The 21190-nt window shown below is 37.1% G+C and overlaps 3 protein-coding genes across 5 annotated transcripts; 2 read left to right on the forward strand and 1 right to left on the reverse strand.

Moving 5' to 3' along the window:
• The first annotated feature begins 1402 nt into the window (after positions 1-1402).
• On the forward strand, positions 1403-5311 carry LOC103319800 (Small nuclear RNA activating complex (SNAPc), subunit SNAP43 protein). 3 transcript variants are annotated; one of them, XM_008221393.3, is made up of 8 exons: positions 1403-1721; positions 2380-2457; positions 2592-2718; positions 3228-3341; positions 3831-4029; positions 4146-4191; positions 4317-4392; positions 4621-5311. In XM_008221393.3, the coding sequence occupies exons 2-8, from the start codon at positions 2401-2403 to the stop codon at positions 4869-4871; spliced, it is 870 nt and encodes a 289-aa protein (XP_008219615.2). In that variant the 5' UTR covers positions 1403-1721; positions 2380-2400; the 3' UTR covers positions 4872-5311. The 3 variants fall into 3 exon arrangements, with proteins under 3 accessions (XP_008219615.2, XP_016647360.2, XP_088903718.1); XM_016791874.2 differs by having other exon boundaries at positions 1404-1721; positions 2592-2660; XM_089047592.1 differs by lacking the exon at positions 1403-1721 and having other exon boundaries at positions 2592-2764.
• Positions 5312-6520: 1209 nt separating this feature from the next.
• On the forward strand, positions 6521-9978 carry LOC103319799 (aspartic proteinase Asp1-like). Its single transcript, XM_008221392.3, is given in 9 exon segments — positions 6521-7151; positions 7956-8073; positions 8167-8393; positions 8651-8808; positions 8811-8880; positions 8994-9132; positions 9220-9414; positions 9523-9595; positions 9679-9978. Coding segments are annotated over 9 exon segments (1260 nt in total). The 5' UTR covers positions 6521-6966; the 3' UTR covers positions 9774-9978.
• A 218-nt stretch (positions 9979-10196) lies between these two features.
• Positions 10197-20670, reverse strand: LOC103319798 (P-loop containing nucleoside triphosphate hydrolases superfamily protein). The gene is given in 26 exon segments (XM_089045137.1): positions 10197-10383; positions 10980-11069; positions 11436-12182; positions 12331-12609; positions 12693-12740; positions 12836-12886; positions 13545-13587; positions 13589-13668; positions 13760-13900; positions 14092-14331; positions 14648-14818; positions 14937-15119; positions 15614-15760; positions 15880-15987; positions 16141-16245; positions 16706-16810; positions 16931-16993; positions 17360-17427; positions 17670-17748; positions 18783-18842; positions 18983-19036; positions 19130-19195; positions 19547-19599; positions 19731-19820; positions 20005-20102; positions 20232-20670. Coding segments are annotated over 26 exon segments (3483 nt in total). The 5' UTR covers positions 20501-20670; the 3' UTR covers positions 10197-10338.
• Between the last annotated feature and the right edge of the window lie 520 nt (positions 20671-21190).

A 21190-nucleotide genomic window follows, 5' to 3' on the forward strand; every position in this document is an offset into this window, starting at 1 on the left:
ATTGAAAGCTGGATTCGAGTCTTTGTATTTTGACTCCACGCATCCTTAAAACCAATTGGCAATCGGGTAGTAGCCCAACTCTTTATAAACTCAGGTTAGATTCCTTAACTTTTCAATGTGGGATAAATACTCTCAATACGCCCCCGCACGTGTGGCCAACTTTTAAGCTTAACACGTGAACAACACATACTGGGTGACGTGGGAGCACATGTGGACGTTAGGCCCAACACGTGAAGCCTTGCTTTAATACCATGAAGGAAGTTGATGTTTCACCCCAAAACCAATTCACAATGGAGGAAGTAGCCCAACTCCTTATAAGCCCTTGCAAGGTTTTCTAACTCTTTAATGTGTAACTTTTTACCTTCATATTCTCACATTGAGAATAGGCAGGCGAGGGGAAGGGGGAGAGAGACAGAGATAACGACAAGGATACTGTTAGTTTAGAAAAATAAAGGATAATAAAAATTAAATTGTCTACTAATTTACATGTTATCTTTAAGACGTTAGATTATTTTAACGGTTGAGATTAGGCAAAATGAGGCAAAATGCAAATAAATGCGTGAAGTCTAAAGAAAGAGACTCAAAAGGCTATTCTAATAATATATTTTCATATACAAAATAAATTATAGGCAAAAAAATTCACTTTTGGTATGAGTTATCACTTTTAGCATTAAGAGCTCTTCCATCCCTATGGGTAAGGGCAATGCAATGGCTGTCACTATTCACATGAATAGTGGTAGCCCTCACAATTTTGTTTCTACCCTTAGGCAAGGGCAATGACAATTATTATTCACTTTAATTTATTTTCTATTTTTTATGCTTAAATTTTCAAAATTAATTTTATTATTTAAACTTTATAGAAAAAAAAAATTTGTTTCCCTGAATTTTTGGGTAATTATTTTAGATTATTTTCCATCAATTTTTATTACATAAAAATTGGCAGTCGTTGGATTGCAGTGGAAAATTTGATCGGACGCCCCAGGTGTTGCCACATGTCTTGTAGCAGTGGAAAACAAATTTGAAAAGCACGCTGATGCCAGGCTGGAGTCAACACGACGGTAACAAACTTAAGCAATAGCACGGGCTGGATTTGCCTTTGGGCTTGCGCAGATTGGTGGCTCCCACGTCTTGCCCGGGCTGCTTTGTGCGTACTGGAGTCATATTGTGAGCCTAGGGCCCCTCCCTGCCTGGGCCAAACTGCTGCAGTGGACGTGCTCTAAGGAATTTGTAGTTTCAACGTGGTCATTTTTGACCTTATAATTTCGATTTGAAGCAATTTAAGTTCAATCTTCGATTTTTGTTAATTTTCTTAACTTCCGTTTTTTTGTAGAAGGGCAATCCGGTCTACTAATTATTAAAAAATTCATTCCTTCTAAAAGTAAACAATACAAATATAAATACACAACTTTTTGAAAAATAAAGCCTCTGTCTTCCCTTCTCCTCCCAACCCCGGCCAGCCATCACCTCCCTGTAAGTTGTAACCCAACCAACGCCGCAGCCACCCAAGCCCAAACAACCAAATCGCCTCCTGGGGCAACTTTGACTTATCGTGTGCTAATGGCTTGGCACAAGGGTTCTAGGAGAGAATGAGAATACTAAGTTGGGCCCATTCATCCTACTCGTATTCTCGTCGGAATTGCAAGCATCTCAACTTAATTCTTCAGTTCCAATTTTGTGCACTCTTCTCCGTCATTTTGTCTCTCACGAAACCAGCTGAGGAGGTAAAGCTACTCTCTTTCTCATTCTCCATTGCTGATTGAGCTGTTTCTCTTCTTCTCAATTTTTATTTTGTTTAATTTTATGATGAAAGATGTGGGTAGCTTTGGTTTTTTCTGACTTGGGTCTTCTATTAAGGACGTGGGTTACCCATAAATTTTTCATGATTTCGAATTTGGTTTGATTTTGGCATCTCGTTGTTTTTCCAGTTTTGGGTTGGATCAGTTTTAGATTCGCATATTAAACGATTGCTTCAACATTGTTATTAGCAAATTTTAGTTCTAAATTCAGAGGGCATGTCTATGTATCGTTTGCGGTTGTTGTTACCAAACTCCCCCTAAGAGTCCATTTGAACCTTTTGTTAGGGGTTAATTTCAATTTAGGCTTTTAAACATAGCATTTATAGGGTTTTAATTGATTTTTGAATTGGACTCGTTGTTTTATTTCAGATTTCAGCCTTTTGGTTTTCCTCTTGTTGTTAGCTTTAAATAATACTAGTGATTAACAGGTTGTGTAACTGTGGGAGTTTTTGTATCTTTGCTTATTAGCTTCAATTATCATGAATATATTTGTTCGATTGTTTGCTGAGAAAAAAGTACGAACATTGGACAAAATTGTGTGCTTTTATTACCCATTTTAATGCAATTTTCTTCTGCTTCGTAGTGACAGAGAAATTAAGTCCCAATGGATCTCACTCCGTTTAAGCGTGACATTGATGAGCTTATAGATGCATTTGCTGAGGTAGAATTGGGTTTGTTTTTATTTTCCTGTTTACCATCTTCTTTGTGGGTTATCTGCAAATGGTTACATGGAGGTTATTTTTGGGTTTTGGTCTTTGATGTTTCTTGGCGCATGTGGATTTTGGGTATTGACAGGGTGAATCAACGAGTTTGGCTGACATGAAGAGAATATGGCTTTCCAAAAAGTTCTCTTACATTTACGAGGCACGTCCTTCTACCAACTTGGCCTTCTTTATGCAGTCATTATATGCCCATTCAATTGGTAGGCTCTTGCACGTTTGACTCGGGTTACTACTTGATTAAACTAGGCAAGTACTTTAGTTTTGCTGCTGGGATGCTGCCAATGCAAGATTTTCACTTCGGTTAATAGTTGTTCTGGTGACTAGAGCTGTGCTGTTAATCATGGCGTGTGTAAACTGTAAATAAATCTGGAGATAGAACCTCAAAATTGAAGAAATACTTAAGCTTGGAGTTGGCAACCTAGGGTGACCAAATGAGACATTTAACTTGTGAAAGAAAACTATTAAGTAGTTGGTTTTTCATTTTTGTTTTCCAATGTAAAAGTTCTTATCTTAAGTAATGGTGATGTTTTCAGTGCACTACATTGGGTCACTTGCCTATCTCTTCCACTTGGTTTTTGGAAAAGTCTTAACAACTACCTGATTCGTCGTATGTCATGCTTAATATCATCAAACATTCAAGATGGGGGTTTCCATTACTTTTTTTTAATTGCTCAGTGCTTGAGACTAACTTTCATATGCTTATGTGCAGGATACATAATCGGTACAGCTACTTTATCACACAGACTGGGTGGGCTCTATTGCCTCTTCTGTCTCTATGAGACTCAACCATTCAAACCTCCTTTTAAGATTTATCTATCTCTTGGTATGTATGTAGATTTTACTTTGAACAATTGAGCTTGATTTAAAATTAACTTTATCTTGAGTCTGGTTTATTTCAATGAAATGGCACTACACAGCATTAAGTCAATACGTGGAAACAGAGATAAGATATGCATTATTTGTGCGAGCATGTGTCCTTATGCCTTGTACTGACAATAGATGATGTACACTCTGGGTGTCTTTGTGTATTACTCCTTAACTAATATTAGTCTGAGTGTTTTTGTGTATTACATGGATATCTGTGTGTATTTTCTGAGGGAAACCTAAAATTGAACTTCTTATCAATTTCTGAACACAAGCTTTATCAAATCAAATATGAAGTATTGAGCCCAAACAAGATGCTGATATGGAGTTCCTATTTGGCACTTGATATTTGTAATTTTCTCAAATAAGGCTTTTATGATGGCTGCTCTCCTGGTACCATATTTCTTTGTTTTTCATGCTTAGTGCATTTCTATTCTACAATTGACAGAAGAACTGAAGAAACTTCGAAAGCTGGTTATTGATGCAAAGGAACACGATTTAAGAGTGGTATCTGCTTTGGTGAAAAGGATGCTAGAAAAGAATGTTTTCCTGTTTGGATCTGTAGACACAAATGAAGGCTCTTTTACAGAGACGGTAGACCAACTGACACAGTTACAGAATGCTCGAGTTCAAGTTGCATACAAGGAGTATGTACAAACATATGTTTTTTCTCTAATTGTTGCTTTAACATAGAGGTTTTGTGATAATTGTAAATCCCTCTAAACTTTCTTACTGATTCTTTGATTTCCTTTTGACTAATTAGGTTATTTGCTAATACTAAGATTGAGGACTTTCTCCACATGGATTTGGTAAGTTAAAGTAGTCCTCGAACTTTTGTCCTGTTGTTTGCTTGTTGATAGAATGATTATATCTTTTCAAGTTAGCTTTTGGTGTCTAATATAGTAATATCCATTCTTGTTCTCACGTATACCAGGGAATGGAAGTTGACCTGAATATGCTCAAGAAAATGTCAACAGATTATGCAGAGGCCAAGAAAATAGCAATTAATGGTACATTTTCCCCTAATTCACAGTTATTAATAATTTTCTCAAGCCTCCCCACTCCATTTGTTTCACTATTGCTGCCTGTAATATGATTTCAGCAACCTTTTTTCTCAAATAATTATCGAATGCTAGTTTCCCACTTGTTTTTTTTTTTTGGCATTATTGTAGTTGTTAGTTTTCAACTATCTAATCATTTCTTTATTTTCCCTCTTTCAAATTGAATTCTTGTTAAAGAGGCCAGCAAGGTCGTGGATGTTCAAGATATAAAGCACATATCAGAAGATAAGGAACTGGTTGGAGATGCAGTAGAGAAGATGGTAGGGCAGTGGGATGCTCAAAGGGAAGTGTTTTATCAACAAACAGGAGCAAATCAGAAGCTCCCTGAAGGAGAGCAGCAACTAGAACCACAGCAGCTGCAGCTGCGGCTGCTGAGTGATGAGGAGAACTTTGATCAGGAATTGGAACAACTGCTATCTGAAACATGATCATACAAGCAGTTGAAAAACAAGGCTTCATTGTCCTCTATGGATGATATACTAGGGATCCGGCAGAAGGCAAAGTTGATGGCTGGATTTTTTCTGAAGTTGTTATGACTTTTAGTTTGATACTAAGGCCTCAACTTGCTAAAGAAGGTGATGGAATCCAGCGGCTGCTTTTTTTTCAGGTGTTTCATGAATCAGTGCTATCTATGTTGAATTTTGTACATGTTAGAGTGTTTGGTTGCAAAGTTATGAACAATGGCTCTAGTGATCTCATTTGATACATTTTCCCTTCAATTGGATTGCCCAAGGGAAAATGTACAGAAAATGAGAATTCAATGCACATATTAACTTTGACCAAGAATCTGACTTTCCATGATGACGTGTTGGCTTTGCACCACCTTTCCTTATTCCAATATAGATAAAAGCAAGAGTTTGTATTTAAAGTGTTTAAGAGCATTTACTCTTGTAATCGAGGTCCTACGTTTAATTTTCCTCTCCCTGATACCCCTTGTATAAAAAGTAATATATATCGATAAAAGGGTTAATTGGTGATTTGCCTCCTTAATTTGTACATAACTTTCGATTTACTCCTATCTTTTTAATTTTTTATTATTATTATAGAAAATTAAGGATATGAACTTTTTGTGTGTGGCCAATTTCCCCCTTGCCGTCTAAATCTATAACATTTCATCCAATTTGCTGTTAAATATGATGGCAAAATGGTCATTTTGTATGTTAAAAATAAATAAAAACAAAAAAATTCAAATAATACTCTCTCTCTCTCTCTCTCTGCGTGTGCAGGTGCTGCAAGCTGGGTTCTGTGGGTGGGGGGCAGAGCAGGGATCTGTTGTTGCCATCGGGGAGGAGGGGAGGGTTTAGGGATGGGTGGTCATAGGGGAATGGGAGGAGGAAGGGAGGAGATGGAAAGGGAAGGAGGGCTGGGTTCTTCGGGTTGGGGGGAGGAAGGGGTTGACACTAGGTTTACTCTTTTTCTTCAATTTTTTCTAAAAATAATAATTTTTAAAAATGATTTAACTGAAATTGGAGAAAATGTTGAGGATTTAGACGGTATGGGGAAATTGGTGAAAAAAAGAAGTTCATATCTTTAATTTTCTAAATAAAAAAAGAATAGAGGGTGAATTGAAAGCTAGGTACAAATTTAGGGGGCAAATCACCATTTAACCCTAGATAAAATGTTCTCTTCTTTTTGCAAATGGGTGCTACCAAAAATTTGACTTTCCATTAAACACTCTTTTTGAATTGGTCTTTACCTAGAATTACAAATTGCCTACTGACATATATATGCCATGTACGATAAGGGGTTCAAGTAGCACCCTATTTTGGAAAGCCAAAATGGATAGGAGCCTTTCTACTTGCCTTTGGCATGGCATACGCACATAGCTTTTTATAGCATCAATTCAACCCACACCACAACATCTAATTGGAAATTTGGTGCGTAGACAAAGACAACCAAAGTTTGTCCCTTTCATTGCTTACTTTATATTATCATTTGAGATTTGATACATAACACCTTCAGGCTAACCTAAAACAAGTTATCTTTAAGAACTATAAAGCAAAAGAATACATTGAAGGAAAGGAAAATCTAAACACCTTACAATAAAGCAGTCAAACCAACCCAAAAGGACTCTTTCAAGTCTCAACTTTTGTTATTTTCACTTTCAACCACATTCACAAAATGTGAAAACCCAAATCCAAGTGGGACCCATTTATCTCCGTTCCAAATTTCCAATAACTAATTTGCCCTTCCGAATACCAGAATTCAAGTCAACATCTGATGGTAGTCTGGACATTTCTCAACATCTTACCTCGACAAGCATTCCGCGGTTTCGACGCGGGTCTTTTGCACTCTCTCTCTCTCTCTCCCGCTGTGAAACTTCCAATATCCAATTTCCAACGCTGACACGCCAGTAGGACCTGTACTGAGTTGAATCCCCAGAGTTTACTACCTTTTTTTTCTTTTTCTTTTTTTTAAATTTTCGATTTTCAGCAGACTACAAAGCTTTGAACCCTTCTTGGGATTTTGATCCAACCGAGTCGTCTAAAGGAGAAAGAGGTTCTCTGCCACTCACAGATTCAGATGGGTGGTGATAAAAGGAACAGAGTATTTGCATTGACGGCCTTGCTCCTTCTGGGTTTGTCTGTAACCTTCCCATGTTGTTTCTCGGCAGCCAATCAGCCCCAGACCAAGAAAAAATCGGCCCAAGCGAATAAATTTGGTTCTTCAGCTGTTTTTCCTCTTCATGGAAATGTGTATCCTCTTGGGTATGATTTTTCGCACCTCTTCGTTTTGGGGTTTGAAGTTTTGTTCCTTTCAGTTTTTTATTTATTGCATTATCAAGTATTCTTGTTGTATTGTTTTGTTTTTCTTTCTTGAATTTCTCTGATTGGTTGTTGAGGGTGTGATTATGGGTTCCTGGACTTGGTTTCGGGTTAAAGCTTTAATCTTTCATATATTCACTAAACATGTTATTAGAGTTGGAAATCTATTGAAGTTTCTTGACCCACCTTTTCATTTTTAACAACTGCTCAGTTTTGTTGACTCTGCCTTGTATTTTTTTTTAATACTCTGCTTGTACTTTGAATACCCTTTTCCAGTTTCTGATTTTTCTTTTTTTATTGCCTGAACTTTTTCTTAGACCTCTTACTCTCTTCTGGAAGCTTTGTATCCAATAGCATACTCAAAAATTTTAATCTTTCACTGTATAAAAAGTGAAAAGCTGTCGGTCCGATCCCTTTTTTCATTTTCTTTTCTTTAGGTAACTCATTTCCCTTCATAGTTTAGTTATATTCCTGCACTACATATGAGCTACGCATATGCCTGCCAGAATTACAATTTTAGTATGTTTATTGTTTTCCACTTGTTGCATGATTATTTTTTTATGAATTCGAAGCTTCTATTTTCTTGTCCATTAAATTTAATGCTTTTAAAATACTTTTTTTTGTGATGTTATGAATTGGTGTTCTGTTCTGGCTTTTCTTTTTGCCTCCATTTTTATATTTTTCTTCTTTCTTTTTTTCAGTATGTGGTGAATGACCTCAAGATTTGATTGTATTTTCACTCCGCAGGTACTACTCTGTGTCCATCAACGTAGGCTACCCAGCCAAGCGCTTCGACCTCGATATTGACACTGGCAGTGACCTCACTTGGGTTCAATGTGATGCTCCTTGTACCGGTTGTACCAGGGTAAAACTTTTACGGATATTGAGACTGTGAGACTAACATTGTAATGACCATGTTCTCAACTTGGTTTTTGTGTCTCTGTTTGTGCATTTGCAGCCCCGCGAATATCTTTATAAACCCAAAAACAACCATTTGCAATGTGGAGACCCTCTTTGTGTTGCCTTCCACTCACCAACAAGCGACCCATGCAAGACCCCAGATGATCAATGCGACTATGAGGTTGAATATGCTGATCAAGGATCATCTCTTGGTGTGATGGTCAACGATTACTTCCCCCTGAAGTTCACCAACGGCTCTCAACTTGGTCCTCGTTTGGCCTTTGGGTGGGTATTCAGTGTTTTCTTTTTGTACATCAGTTGGCAGCATTTCAGAATTTTTATACTCATCATGTTATTTTTTTTATATTTGAAATCTTGAGGTTTTGTTAGTTTTGTAAGCTTTCCCATTTTTAAACTTCAGGTCGTTTCGTTTAGGAATGTACAAATAAATCAAACTTAAGTTAATGCCTTGCAACTAAAGTGCCAGCACTTTCTATTTCTGAGTTAAGTTCTTATAATGTTTCTCTTCCTGTTGTCTGCAGGTGTGGATATGATCAAAAATATCCTGGTCCAAACACGCCTCCCACCACAGGAGTCATGGGCCTTGGCAATGGCAAAGCCAGCATTGTTTCACAACTAAGTCGCATGGGTTTAACGCGTAATGTGGTGGGTCACTGTCTAAGTGGGCAAGGAGGAGGATTTCTTTTTTTGGGGATGATCTTGTCCCTTCTTCTGGAGTCATGTGGACACCAATGTCACGCAATTCCATGGAGTGAGTAGTCATAATTTATCCTATTTACCTTCTCATATAGCATTAAGTGTTCTTAAATGATCTCATACCATTATTTCTAATTCGCGTGTAATGCATCTTTGCCAATTTCATAGAAATCACTACTCCTCTGGACCAGCAGAACTTGTATTCAATGGAAAGTCTACCGGTGTTAAGGGGCTTTCTCTGGTTTTTGACAGTGGGAGCTCCTACACTTATTTCAATTCCCAAGCTTACAAGGCGGTAGTTAATCTGGTGAGAAAGAAACAAAGGAGACCATTCTTCCTTTTGTTAATTGTTAATAACTTAAATGGAAAACTAACCATCATTTCATGTGATCAGGTAAGAAATGATTTAGATGGAAAGCCAATAAAGGAAACAAGTGAGGACAAATCCCTTCCAATCTGCTGGAAAGGCCGCAAGCCTTTCAAATCTGTTGGTGACGCAAATAACTTTTTCAAGCCCTTAGCACTGAGCTTCATTAATGCCAAGAATGTTCAGCTGCAATTATCACCCGAAGATTATCTTATAGTTTCGGTGAGCACCCCAACTGTCTTTCCATTTATTTTAACTTTATCCCAGCTACCATTAGTTAAGGAAGAAAACACTGGAAAAACCCATATCTAATTTTTTCTTTGTTGCCAGAAACATGGCAATGTGTGCTTGGGGATTTTGAATGGCTCTGAAGTAGGACTGGGGAATTTGAATATCATCGGAGGTAGCGAATACTAACAGAACCAATACCTTCTGGCCCTTTTTTTGGTCCTGTGAGCAAAATCTGATCTATTATTCTCTCTGCAGACATTATGTTGCTAGATAAAATGCTGATATATGACAATGAAAACCAGCGAATTGGATGGGCACCTGCAAATTGCAATAGACTTCCCAAGTCCTGATCTGTTCTCTCATAATTTCCTTCTCTTTGATGTAAATGGTGAGGGTTTTCTTATCAGAGAACTCTTTTTTTCAGTGTGGATCGTGAATGCTCGGAAGGTAATTCTCAGCCTATTGCAGCCAATTTGGGTATCTTGGAACAGCATTGTCCTGCTTATGCATTGTATGATCAATAAGGCGGTATACAGAGAAGGCTTCAAGACCAAAGACCAAAATATATAAATATATAAATATATATGTAGCAGATACATACAACATTTTGGTCACAGGAGTTTTACAATAGTTCTTTTGTCTACTACTCTAGCAGAGAGAAGAAAAAAGAAGTTAGTTCTAGTTGTCTTTTGTGAACTTACAAAGTGGGAAATGTAAGCGGGTATATTACGTGATAATACATGCGTTTAGATAAATTCATGTATGGCAATATCTCTGATCTGAATCATCTCTGCAGCTAACTAGTCGCATGAATTTTCAAGTTGCAAGAAAATTGCATCTCCTCAACGATCGTTTCCTAAGCTCTTCCTTGATTTGTGCCTGGAAGCCGATAATTGGAGACATAAATCAATCCGGTTACTGTTCCCATTCTGTACAAAATTGATTACACCTGCAAACTACCTGCAAGAAGTGCAGAGTATGATTCATCAGTACCGTTACAAGTTCAAGAAGTGCACACTAACCAATAAAGAACATCACACTAATTATCCATTTACATGCTATCAATGAGCACAAACTCAACTTGGTATCCACGGCGGATGAAATATTTTCACCTCTTAAAATGATAAGATGCACTGCACCATTTACAGTTACAAGTGCCGTCTCAAATATAATTCATAATAGAAAATGGGCAATACGAGCAATATAGCAATTCCCATTTGCTAATGAAAATGAACCATATAAAAAACGGACCTGAAGTATCTAAATCCGTGCGTCAATAGATTCTGTATGATGTTTGAGCTCAGCGTGCTAAAAGACACGATTCGCGCACTGCTTATTATAAGATATATTATCAGTAAAAATTAAGGATTAGAAGGAATCCCAAAACATTGTCAGCCAAAACAGAAGAAAACCAGGTCAACATCAAACTAGTTTGCAAAGAAACAGATGTAATAACTGAACAAGATAGCAAACATGAGTAGAAAAAACCATGTGTGAGTGAAAATAAAAAAGCAGCAAAATTGTTGATCAACTTAACGCAGCAAACGGAGAATCACCTTTGCATGGCAAATCTTCGTTATAGCCTCAACATGAAGGTTCTGCAATTCTTCAAGAGCTGTAACATCCAGGCCAGCAACATCTTCACCCTGAAAATTAATAATATTTTTAAACACTTTTTGATCCATATTTCAATTATAGCGCTCAATTGAGGACTTTATGATGTAAATGAGACTATGTCTAGCATAGAGCTGTTATTCATTCAAAAGATCAGCTTCAAATATTAACAGCTCCTGATGTATAATAACATGTGTCATAGTATTATTCCATTCATGTTCAGGGAGGAAGGGAAGGGTGGAGATAAATGGATGACCAATTGCCATTGACAGTCAATAAGATTTTTTAAACCACAGTGGGACACGTCGCAGATAACCAACCGGATCATTCATGGAACTGGGGTAAACTGCAGATGGCTATCTGTAATTTCCCAAAAGATAAATCACTAAAGTACATACCTTCAGTCTAGAAACATAGCATTCTAGCTCTTTGCATTTTCTCCTTTCTTTCTGATAGCTGGCTCTTAAATCTTCTAATGTGCCCATCTCGTTCAGGTTTTCACGGATTTCATTGTCTTTGAACATAACATCTGAATGAACATTACATGGCGGAAACCCATTTCTAACTCTTATACGTGAACTTTCAGGTACATGAACCCCTTGAAGTGACACATCCTCGGTATTAATGCCAGACTTTCTCAACTTTGCAACCAGCGCCCACATATTTGCCAGCTCATTTTCTAAATCAACTTCACGTTGTTTTACTTTGTCTAATGTTCTTCGTAAATCATCTTCTATCTGATCTCTTTCAGATAGTTCTTTTTCCAGAGCAGCTTCTCTTTGACATCTTGCACTAAGTTCCCCTTGTAGCTCCTCAACCAAAACTACATCCTCTGGCTTTTTATGGCCTCCGGCTCGAGCTCCATTTACGTTATTTCGCTTAAAATCATATGAAGTGGGCCTCTGACAACAGTTTGATTGGCACTGAACCTCTTTTGCAGCAGCCAGGTCACCAATCAGCTTTGCATTTTCATAAGAAAGCTTGGTTACTTCTTCAGCCAAGTTTCTAAGCTCAACTGCTGCAGCTGCAGCCAACTCTTTAGCATATGATGCTTCTTCTGAAAGTTTCATATTCTGAACTTCAAGCCCCTCCTTTTCCTCAGAAAGTTTCACCTTGTCTTGCTTTAAATCCTCTATTTCAGAAGCCTAAGAAAATAAATTAAAAGGGCACTGGTGACAACATAGCAATATAAAATATATCATCATTCCATCAAGTAAAACGAATAAGATCAAAAGGACAAAGGGTGAATATTGGGTGTCTTCATTCTGAAGATGCCAGGAAGAACAAGAATACCTGTACATGGATTTGGGAATTCAAAAATGCATCTTTGTTGCACTCTTTGGAGTCCTCAAGGGAAAGGATTCTGTTTAAGCTCATCACACTGGTTGGTGTATTTTCATCAGCACAAGTTTCTTGACACAGACCAAACCTTTCTCCTTCTTCATTGTTCTTTTGCACTAGTTTTTTGGAACATGTCTCTAGTCTGGTAGCCTCGCTATCAGAAATTTGTTGTGAATTGAGCTGTTGTCTTAGCAGAAGAATGGTCTCTTGCATTTCTGCATTCTCTGAAATCTGCGAAAGTAACAATATGATTAAAAAAATTAAAGACACAAATGCAAGTATTTAATAAGGGATTACAAATCTTTATATTTTACCTTCATTTGTAGTTGCTCCTGAAGTATCCTATTGTCTGCTGTCTTAATCTTGAATGATCATCCCAAGACAGAGTGATCAACTTAGTAGAATATTTTTAGCATTCATAATTGAAATATGTTATGAAAGATTAAAAATAACAAACCTCAAGTTCAAAAGTTGTCTCATTTAGCTGTGTAGTAAGCTTGGACAGAGCCTACATGGGAATGTAGCAAACTGATCAGAAAGCATATACAATGCATTAATAATTAAATAAAAATTGGAAAACCAGCAATGCAAGCATATTGTTAAGGAACCAAATAAATGACAGTCAACACAACCAATATAGACCTCTACTATAAAGGCCAGAAACTGATTGGTTATTATATAAAAATAGAAGGATCATATGAGATGCAGTTTTAACCAATAAATTAGGACATTAAAATAATAGTCAATTAAGCTCAGGTAGATTTTTCAGGGTGAAAGTAGATTTTTTCTTTCTTTTCTAGATTAGGCCCTTGCATATTGATCTTGTTATATTTAATCCCCCAATCAAGGATTTGTTTCTTATGTTGTTAAATTAAGATAATTCAATCATGTCAAACGAAAATGACCGAAGGGCCTTATGATAAGAGCAGACATGTAGCCATAGGACATTCTCTGCTGAAATGGTATTAGAAAGTTCAACTATGTTAACAATCGCTAAGAGTAGAATGTAAAACAAGGAAGAACAACGCCCTTTTCATATTTTCAATTTTGTAGAGCCCTGAAATATTGTTATCAGATTATCATCTGGCAATCCAAAACCTTTCATGTAGTGAAATCAGTTCATCCAGCTTTTCTTGAAACCCATCTCCATAAAGATGCACAGTTACCTGAGACATTTCGCTGTTATTTGACATTTGTGGAGTCATCTCAGGATCCAATCATACGTTGCTCTAGAACATGTATCTGAAGCTTCTTTTCACTAATTTCGCCCTTCAACTTTCGCATTTGTTCCTATTTTAACCAAAATAACCATAAAATACTCAGACAGGAATACCAATCAGATTTAGACAATTGTCCTTTTAGATTTAAAGAGATGTCTCACCCTCAGCTGTGAATCTTCAGGGTTTCTAGCTGCTTGCTCCGACAGTCTTTTTAGAGAACTTGTACACAATGCCACCTCCCCAGCTAACATTTTCACTTGCTCGCGAAGAAGATCCATTTGATCTGTAATAGTGGACCCCGTCTGCAGAAGAGTAGTTATAGTAATCCCTTAACATTATATCTTCATGCAACACTTTGAATACTTCATACAAATACACTTCAAGCAGCTGCATGCATACACACACGCACACACACAAGTCCTTTTCTCTATTATATATAGACCCATATTCACTTGAATCAGATGTTTATATACTTATAGCAAGGACCACTCACCTGAGGCAAACGGTGACCTCCAAAAGCCGCACCAAACAAATCACCTGCTTGTGTTCTTTCCGGAAATGGGTCAATAATGGTATAATCATCTCCCCTTCTACTGACAGACTTTCTTCCTCCATCCTTCAAATCACTGAATTTGACTCTATTTTGAGAAGATTTTGAAGAAGGTGCTGGTGACCCACTTGTAGAGCTCTCACTATCAGCACTGGGTGATAATCCAATAACATTCTCAGGTTTCTGTAGAGAAAGCATTTGAGCTTTGTCTAGGTGAGTTCAATCAGTAGAATATCAATGAAAGCTAAGAATGAAATATTAATCTGCTCTTGCATAAATTAAATGAAAATACACGTTTTAGTAGTGTATGTTATTAAAGATAGATAGTTATATACAGATATGATGGCCCAACAGAGCAGACAAAATAAATTGTAGCTTAAAAAGGAGAGGAATGTCATCTCATCAACTAATTCCTATGTTTTGTCCTTCCCAAACAAACAACATAAATATATGGTGTCCACATTCAACTCATATGTCAAAGGAAAAAACCGGAACTTACTTTCAGTTTAAACCATCCAAGCATTCCGCGTCTTTTGTTTCTTTTGTAATCTTTGACCAACTCATCTAAATTAGTGATCTCATCCCTTCCTTCCACTGAAAGCTCAGAAGCATAACTTCCAGCATCATCATCAACCAGGTATTCCCGCTTCTTATCAGGCAGATATGCAAGCTGCAGAAAAAAATGGGTCAATGGTATCTAACAAACAAGGAACATATTGCCAATAGATGTCACTCAAAATACAATTCAGCAAATCTGCAATCCATCTTAACCGCTGAAAATCCCACACCTCATCTTCCCCAAAAGAATGCCTCCGTCTATGAGTAGGTCGTTCAGATATGCTTGGTGGGATAGTATTTTTCGTGGACACTAAGATTAGTTTAGTCAGTCGTTGTATTCTTCCCATTAAAGCTGCCTTGGCTTCTTCTTCCTCTTCCAATCTTGATTGCAATTTCACCTGACCAGCTTCCAGCTTTTACATGACAAAACAATACTTATTAGATGCAAACAACAAACAACTGAATCCAGAGTGAAATTAGCTGTTCTAAATAGATGGCATTAGGGACTTCAAACATTCTGTAGCTTGCACCTCAAGGAATTGTAACATTGCACTCCAATCTAGATTATCATATTGTTCGTCAGGCAAAATATATATATATATATATATATCATATGGTTCTAGCCTCTTGTTATATAGATAGTTCTTCCCTCCTGAGGTCCTTAAATTTTCGGCAGACTGACTAAATATGGGAGAATGAAATGAAGAAAGCCTAAGATGAACCATAATGCATCCCAGCCGTCCATCTCTAATCTAACAATTAGAAGACAGAACATGACTTCGTTCAAAGATCTAACTAAAGGACCTTAGGATAGGATTTTTATTGATTTCTACCCAAAGCCTTCAGTAACAAATACAGACAAAAGTATGCTAATATTTGTTAGCTCTCCCAATGTAGTAGCACCAACCTGAAGCTTCAAATTAACCAGGTCTTCCTGAGTAGATATAGCTGTATTTGGATGCTCCATCATGCCACGTTTTAATTGCTGAAGTTCTTGCTTTAAACTGGAAATCTCCCTCTGATATTTCTTGATAATAGACTTTTCATCCATAATCTAAAAGGAAACAAAAATGTGATTGGAAACAGTTACATGTATTCATAATTTCTATTAGCTCCACTTCGCCCAAAAAAAAAAAAAAAAAAAAGAATTTAGAAAACAAATCTGCAATTCACCTTATTTTGGGAAGCCTTGATTTCCACGCGCTTACTCCGATGTGCAAACTTCAGTGTGTTGTGTGTTTCCTCACTATTGCTAGATGCAGGGGTCACAGTGCAAATGAGCTAAAACCACCATAACAAGAACATCCTCCAGAATCATTAACCACATTACTATTAACAAAAAAGATACCTTACATGACAACTAATTGGATAGTTCCAAAGAGAAATCTGATAACATGAACACTGGATGATCCAGAAGTGTTGCATTGAACTTACAGATATACGCCCATGACCACTGAGGGATGACTGCAACAAACGAGTGAGTTTTGAATCTCGATATGGAATATGAGTTGCCTTTCCATCTGTCAATTTAGAAATCACCTGCAACAAGAGCCAATTATTATATTAAAAAGGTTACTGAGAAATGCACTGAAAACATCTATTGCCCAGTGCAACATATAGGCAAATGAAAAATCTCGAGCCCTACACCTCATGTTAATTTATCTGGAGTCGACCAGTTCTCCAACATCATGCCATGATAAGTAATCAAAGAACCATGACAAAGTTAACTATCCATATTTAGAGAGTATATACACAATTATGCACCGATAGATGATAAAAACGAGAACTGTGCGAAACAAAACATACTATATTATTATGATAAATTAAAATATTAGGAACTTTTTAGTAAATTTCATTGCAACATAAACGAATTTTGGAAAAAATTAATGCATGAAATAACAAAGGGCAAAATTATGCTAATAGGTGGAATTATGGGACTTATTTTTATTTCAGGTAGTACAACGCAAATCAACAAAGACTAAAATAAGCATTATCATACAGTGCCAAGCGTGAGTAAGCTTTTATTGATGTATGAACCCTCCTTTCTTCGCAATCCAGTTGTTTCAGTTTTAGAACTTTCAGATCCTGCAAGATCAATTAAGTGCTGCCAAGGAAATTTGAATTATATAGGGTTCAGCATCAAATGAAAATAATATCTGACCAGATTGCAGGGCCAGATCAACTAAACTATGGTGGGCATTTTCAAAGATGAGAAAGGCATTACCAATTGGGACAAGGTGACATCTTCTTCATCATGATTCTCACCTCGTGGACTGCTTTCAATAGTCTGATGAATTGTTACAGGTTAGAAAAGTTGAACCAAAAGTAATGCGATTAATACAGATTCAGTAGCTACTTCATGAAAGCCTTATGACACTGCCATCGCTTTACAAAGAAAGTGCTAAGCATATGAACAAATACTACAACTTTTATAAATTAGTCTACAATTGGTTATTTAACTTGTTTTTAAATGGTTGATTACATTTAAATTAAAATTCCTTTCAACAATCAGTAGTTTTGAGTAAATTAAAAATTCAGAAAAGACTCATGGGAAAGAGTGATTAGATGAAAAAAGGCAACAACCTAACAGAATCTGGCTTTGTGTGACAGAATAGACACCTTTATCACATTGAAATTAAATAAAAAAAGTTACCAATGTGAATATAGTGTGGCTGCGACTGCTCAGTAGATTGAAATTATTTGAACCAACGTGCCTATGTTCTGCAATTTCAAGGAAAAAATGAATGTTAAAGGTGCTCAGCAGCACAAACAGTGGCTGGCAAAGATACAGAGAATACGCAAATGGGATGGAAAAGCAACAACAATGTGTAGAAAAATGACAAAGGGAATGCAGTGCTTATCAATGCCTATGAAATTGTAATATTAGATTCAGATACGAACATTAAGCAGAGACAATAAAGTTTCCACCCATATCGTGTAGACAAAAGTAATCATGTTAATACCTTCCCCTGTTGCTATCAAAGAAAGAGCATGAGCAGGAGATAAAACAACTTCCTCTTTGATTGCTTCAACATAGGTTCCCTGCCCAATAAAATAAAACTTTCAAATGATAAGGTTAAACAATTTTGGCAAATCAGTCTAACTACTTCTAACAATATGTGAACTGGAGGGCATTTAGTCAATGTTAATTACGAATCCTGAAACGCACAAGTTCAAGATACAAATTACTTGAAATTAAATCAGAACCAGATCTGGTTCCAGTTCAGGAGATAAGGTTTATGGTTTAAGGTTAGTTTTGAGTAAATGTCAAAGGAATCAATTATTTAAAGACAAACCTTGAAACTAACATAATACTACGTATCAATCAAAGAAGAGAAAGTCGCTCTTCTTTTGAGAATTAAGGGTGCTAAATTGCCAGGTGAAAGTTTGTCACCAGAATACATAGGCCAAAAAACTACTAGTTTGAGCCAAAAAATTCTATCATGCATATGAGAGAAGGGGAAGAGGTGATGCTAAACATACTATAACTGCAACATGAGGCAAAGATTGATGAATCAGGGCTATACATAAAGGGCAGCATAATGCACAAGACTCCCACCAATGCATGGTCAAGGGGCAAGACATACACAACATGTTTCCAGAGAGATAGTTTCCGAGATAACAACCCCGTTTTCTAGGTGGCTTGGGGCAAGCCATACCATTGACTATGAACTAGATGATTTCTAAGAACTGGAACTGTCTCTTTTCCATTAAACATATCTTAAAACTTATCTATATCCAAAGGCCATATTCTAAATTATTTCTAGAGTATGATTATGTAGGCTGAAATCCTCTAGGTGGCCAAAGACCATACTCATGCCAACTCCATGTGCAGAAACTTATTTTTCCTGTACTATACTCATATTTCCTTGTCCTCTTAGAGTCATACATATTATTACATTTATAGCATACAAAATTTCCACTATGTCAGTTTAGAACTTTAGATAAAGAAAAAAAACATGCAAGAAACCTAACCAAAAGGGAAAAGATCTTTCAAGAGCTATCGTTGAGCAAAAAAAAAACAGAAAGAGCCCAGCACACAAAAAGAGTGTCAATTCCTTTATGAACATAAGCACCTGAGCATCCTCTCTTATTCGTAAATTCTGTCCTGTTGGATCAAGTAAGTCATTTATGACCTGGAAAAACAAAAGGAACAAAAGAATAAGATGGTAATATATCACTACCCATCCTAATGAAATTACACTTCAAAAGACTAATACAACAATGACCACATTCCAACTGAAAGCTTTAGACAAAGGAACTAGATAAAACTGACCTCATTGTAAATTTCCAGATATGAAACACGAAGAAGAAACTCCCGCCCAGGTGTCTGACACATGATAAAAAGGTTATGTAAACTCAAAATAAATAAATACAATACATATATAAAAATAAGATTACTAATAATTGAGAAATCCATTACCTCTTGTATAATTCCAAAAACATCCTTCACTGCCAGTGGAATAATTCCAGGTGACTTTTGCTCCCCCTGAAATACAAAATAAAAACTACAAACACTGAAAAATTGAAAGACGTGTGATATCTGTCACAGTAAGATATCTATCACAGTAAGGTCCACAATGAGCAAGAAAACTGCAGGAAGAATAAGAAGGAATCCCTTCACTGGGGTGAAATGTAAAGAAAACACAACTAACAATGCTGCTTATGACATGGACTCTTTTTCAAATGGCATCAATGCATCAGTCTGAGACAGCTATAGATTGCAGATGCAAAATTTATGAACAGCTGGTAGCCATAAAGTCCAAAATGAGCTAGTGAAAATATTGGCCTAGAAAGGACAACCCCAGACTTTAGACAAATACTCTAGACTCCAACTTACATGCATTGTATGCGTCTTCCCACTACTAGTAACACCATATGCAAACACAGTACCTGCATACAAACAGAGCAGTTTTTAGCCAGCAACAAGATATCCATCACCATCTACATACTAACCTTCCTATATAATATCTGCATCAGAAAACAACAAAATAATTAAAACCACATTAGGGTAAACTGTTTACCATTAATCCCTTGCATAACACCACCGACAACATGCTGTGCAGCAACATCATAGACATGGCGTGTTGTTGTTGCCGGACCAAAAACCTTATCTGTTAAAAAACCAAAGTTTCTAACAACTCGCCGATAAACAAATAAAACAATATATGCCAAAGTCCATAACTTCCAAATGCAGCCTATGAGTCAAATATACTTGTGTCTATAACTACAGAAATTGAAGCAACAACAAAAAGAGCATAATTGAATGCAAAATTAGTGAGGAAAAAAAACACTCACCAAAGCCATAAGCAATGGAAGAATTGAACTCGTTTCTCACTGTATAATCCCCATCTGCATACCACGCTATCTCGTCCCCTTTGTTAATCTCACGAGCACTGCCCAAACCAAAAGTCAAAACCCACATTTCAACCAAAACATCAATTTCTCTTTTTAAAAAAACTAAAATAAGCACCCCGGCGGTGACGGAGAAGTAGGTAACAGCCCAATCGTAGAAGAAGCAGTACCTGAGGGGGCGAAACCTGACGGTGACGGTGACATTTTCCTTGGACTTGGAGACATTGGGCGGGGACGGCGGGTTGGGGCTGGCAGAGGAAGAGGGCGGAGACAGAGAGGGCTTGGACGGGGTGGGCCGAGACGACGTCGTGGAAGAAGAAGGGGTGGCCGGCCGAGACGACGCCGTAGGGGGCTTTGTGGACCCCGCAGGCTTCCGGGAGCGGAAAGGCGAGATGGAGGATCTTTGTGACCTTGAGCTTGAGGTGCCGCCGGAGAACATTGCTGGGTGTAGAGAGAGAAAAGCTGGGTTCAGAGAGAGTTAGTGGGAGGAGAGTGGAGGTTTAAATGAGAGAGAGCCTTCTCTGGCGCCCGCTGGGTAGAGCTGGTTTTTGGTGTTTGAGAGGCTGAGCGCCCCTCTCCTCCCTCCAAAAACAAGACTTTGGTTTTAGTATTTGGTGCTTTGAATTTCTTCTCCTTTTGTCTGCGCCCTGTGGTTTTCATTTTCAATGCCTAGTAAAATGTCCAAAATGCCCTTCCGACGATTCTTCTGCTTTTCCTTTTTCCTTGTTTTTTAGTGGGAAGAATATACCTATATTAAATTCCGTCAAGTTTTTGTCTTTGGCCGTGTGTGATATAGCCAATGTGACCTTTTCAACTTTTTCCTTTTTTATAAAATGGTCTCTATAAATAGACACTAAAATAATTATCAAACAGGGCAGTAATTTTGTAAACATTTTTTCCTCAATTTTTTTTAGATTAAAACAAACAAAAACACGGCCGACCTGATTATAGTAACTTTGGTCATTAACATTTGGTACTAGTTTGGTATTGTTGTAGTCAAGACCTCCAAAACACTTGATATGCAACTCATATGTTTGGGACTGCTTTTTAAATTGTTAAAGGTGACAACTAAAAAGGTCACTGAAAGAGATTGACAGAAAAATTTAAAATATTTGTGGGTCAAGAAATT

Source organism: Prunus mume, linkage group LG2, assembly GCF_029339155.1.
Source record: "Prunus mume cultivar Tortuosa linkage group LG2, ASM2933915v1, whole genome shotgun sequence".
NCBI classification, from domain to species: Eukaryota; Viridiplantae; Streptophyta; class Magnoliopsida; order Rosales; family Rosaceae; genus Prunus; species Prunus mume.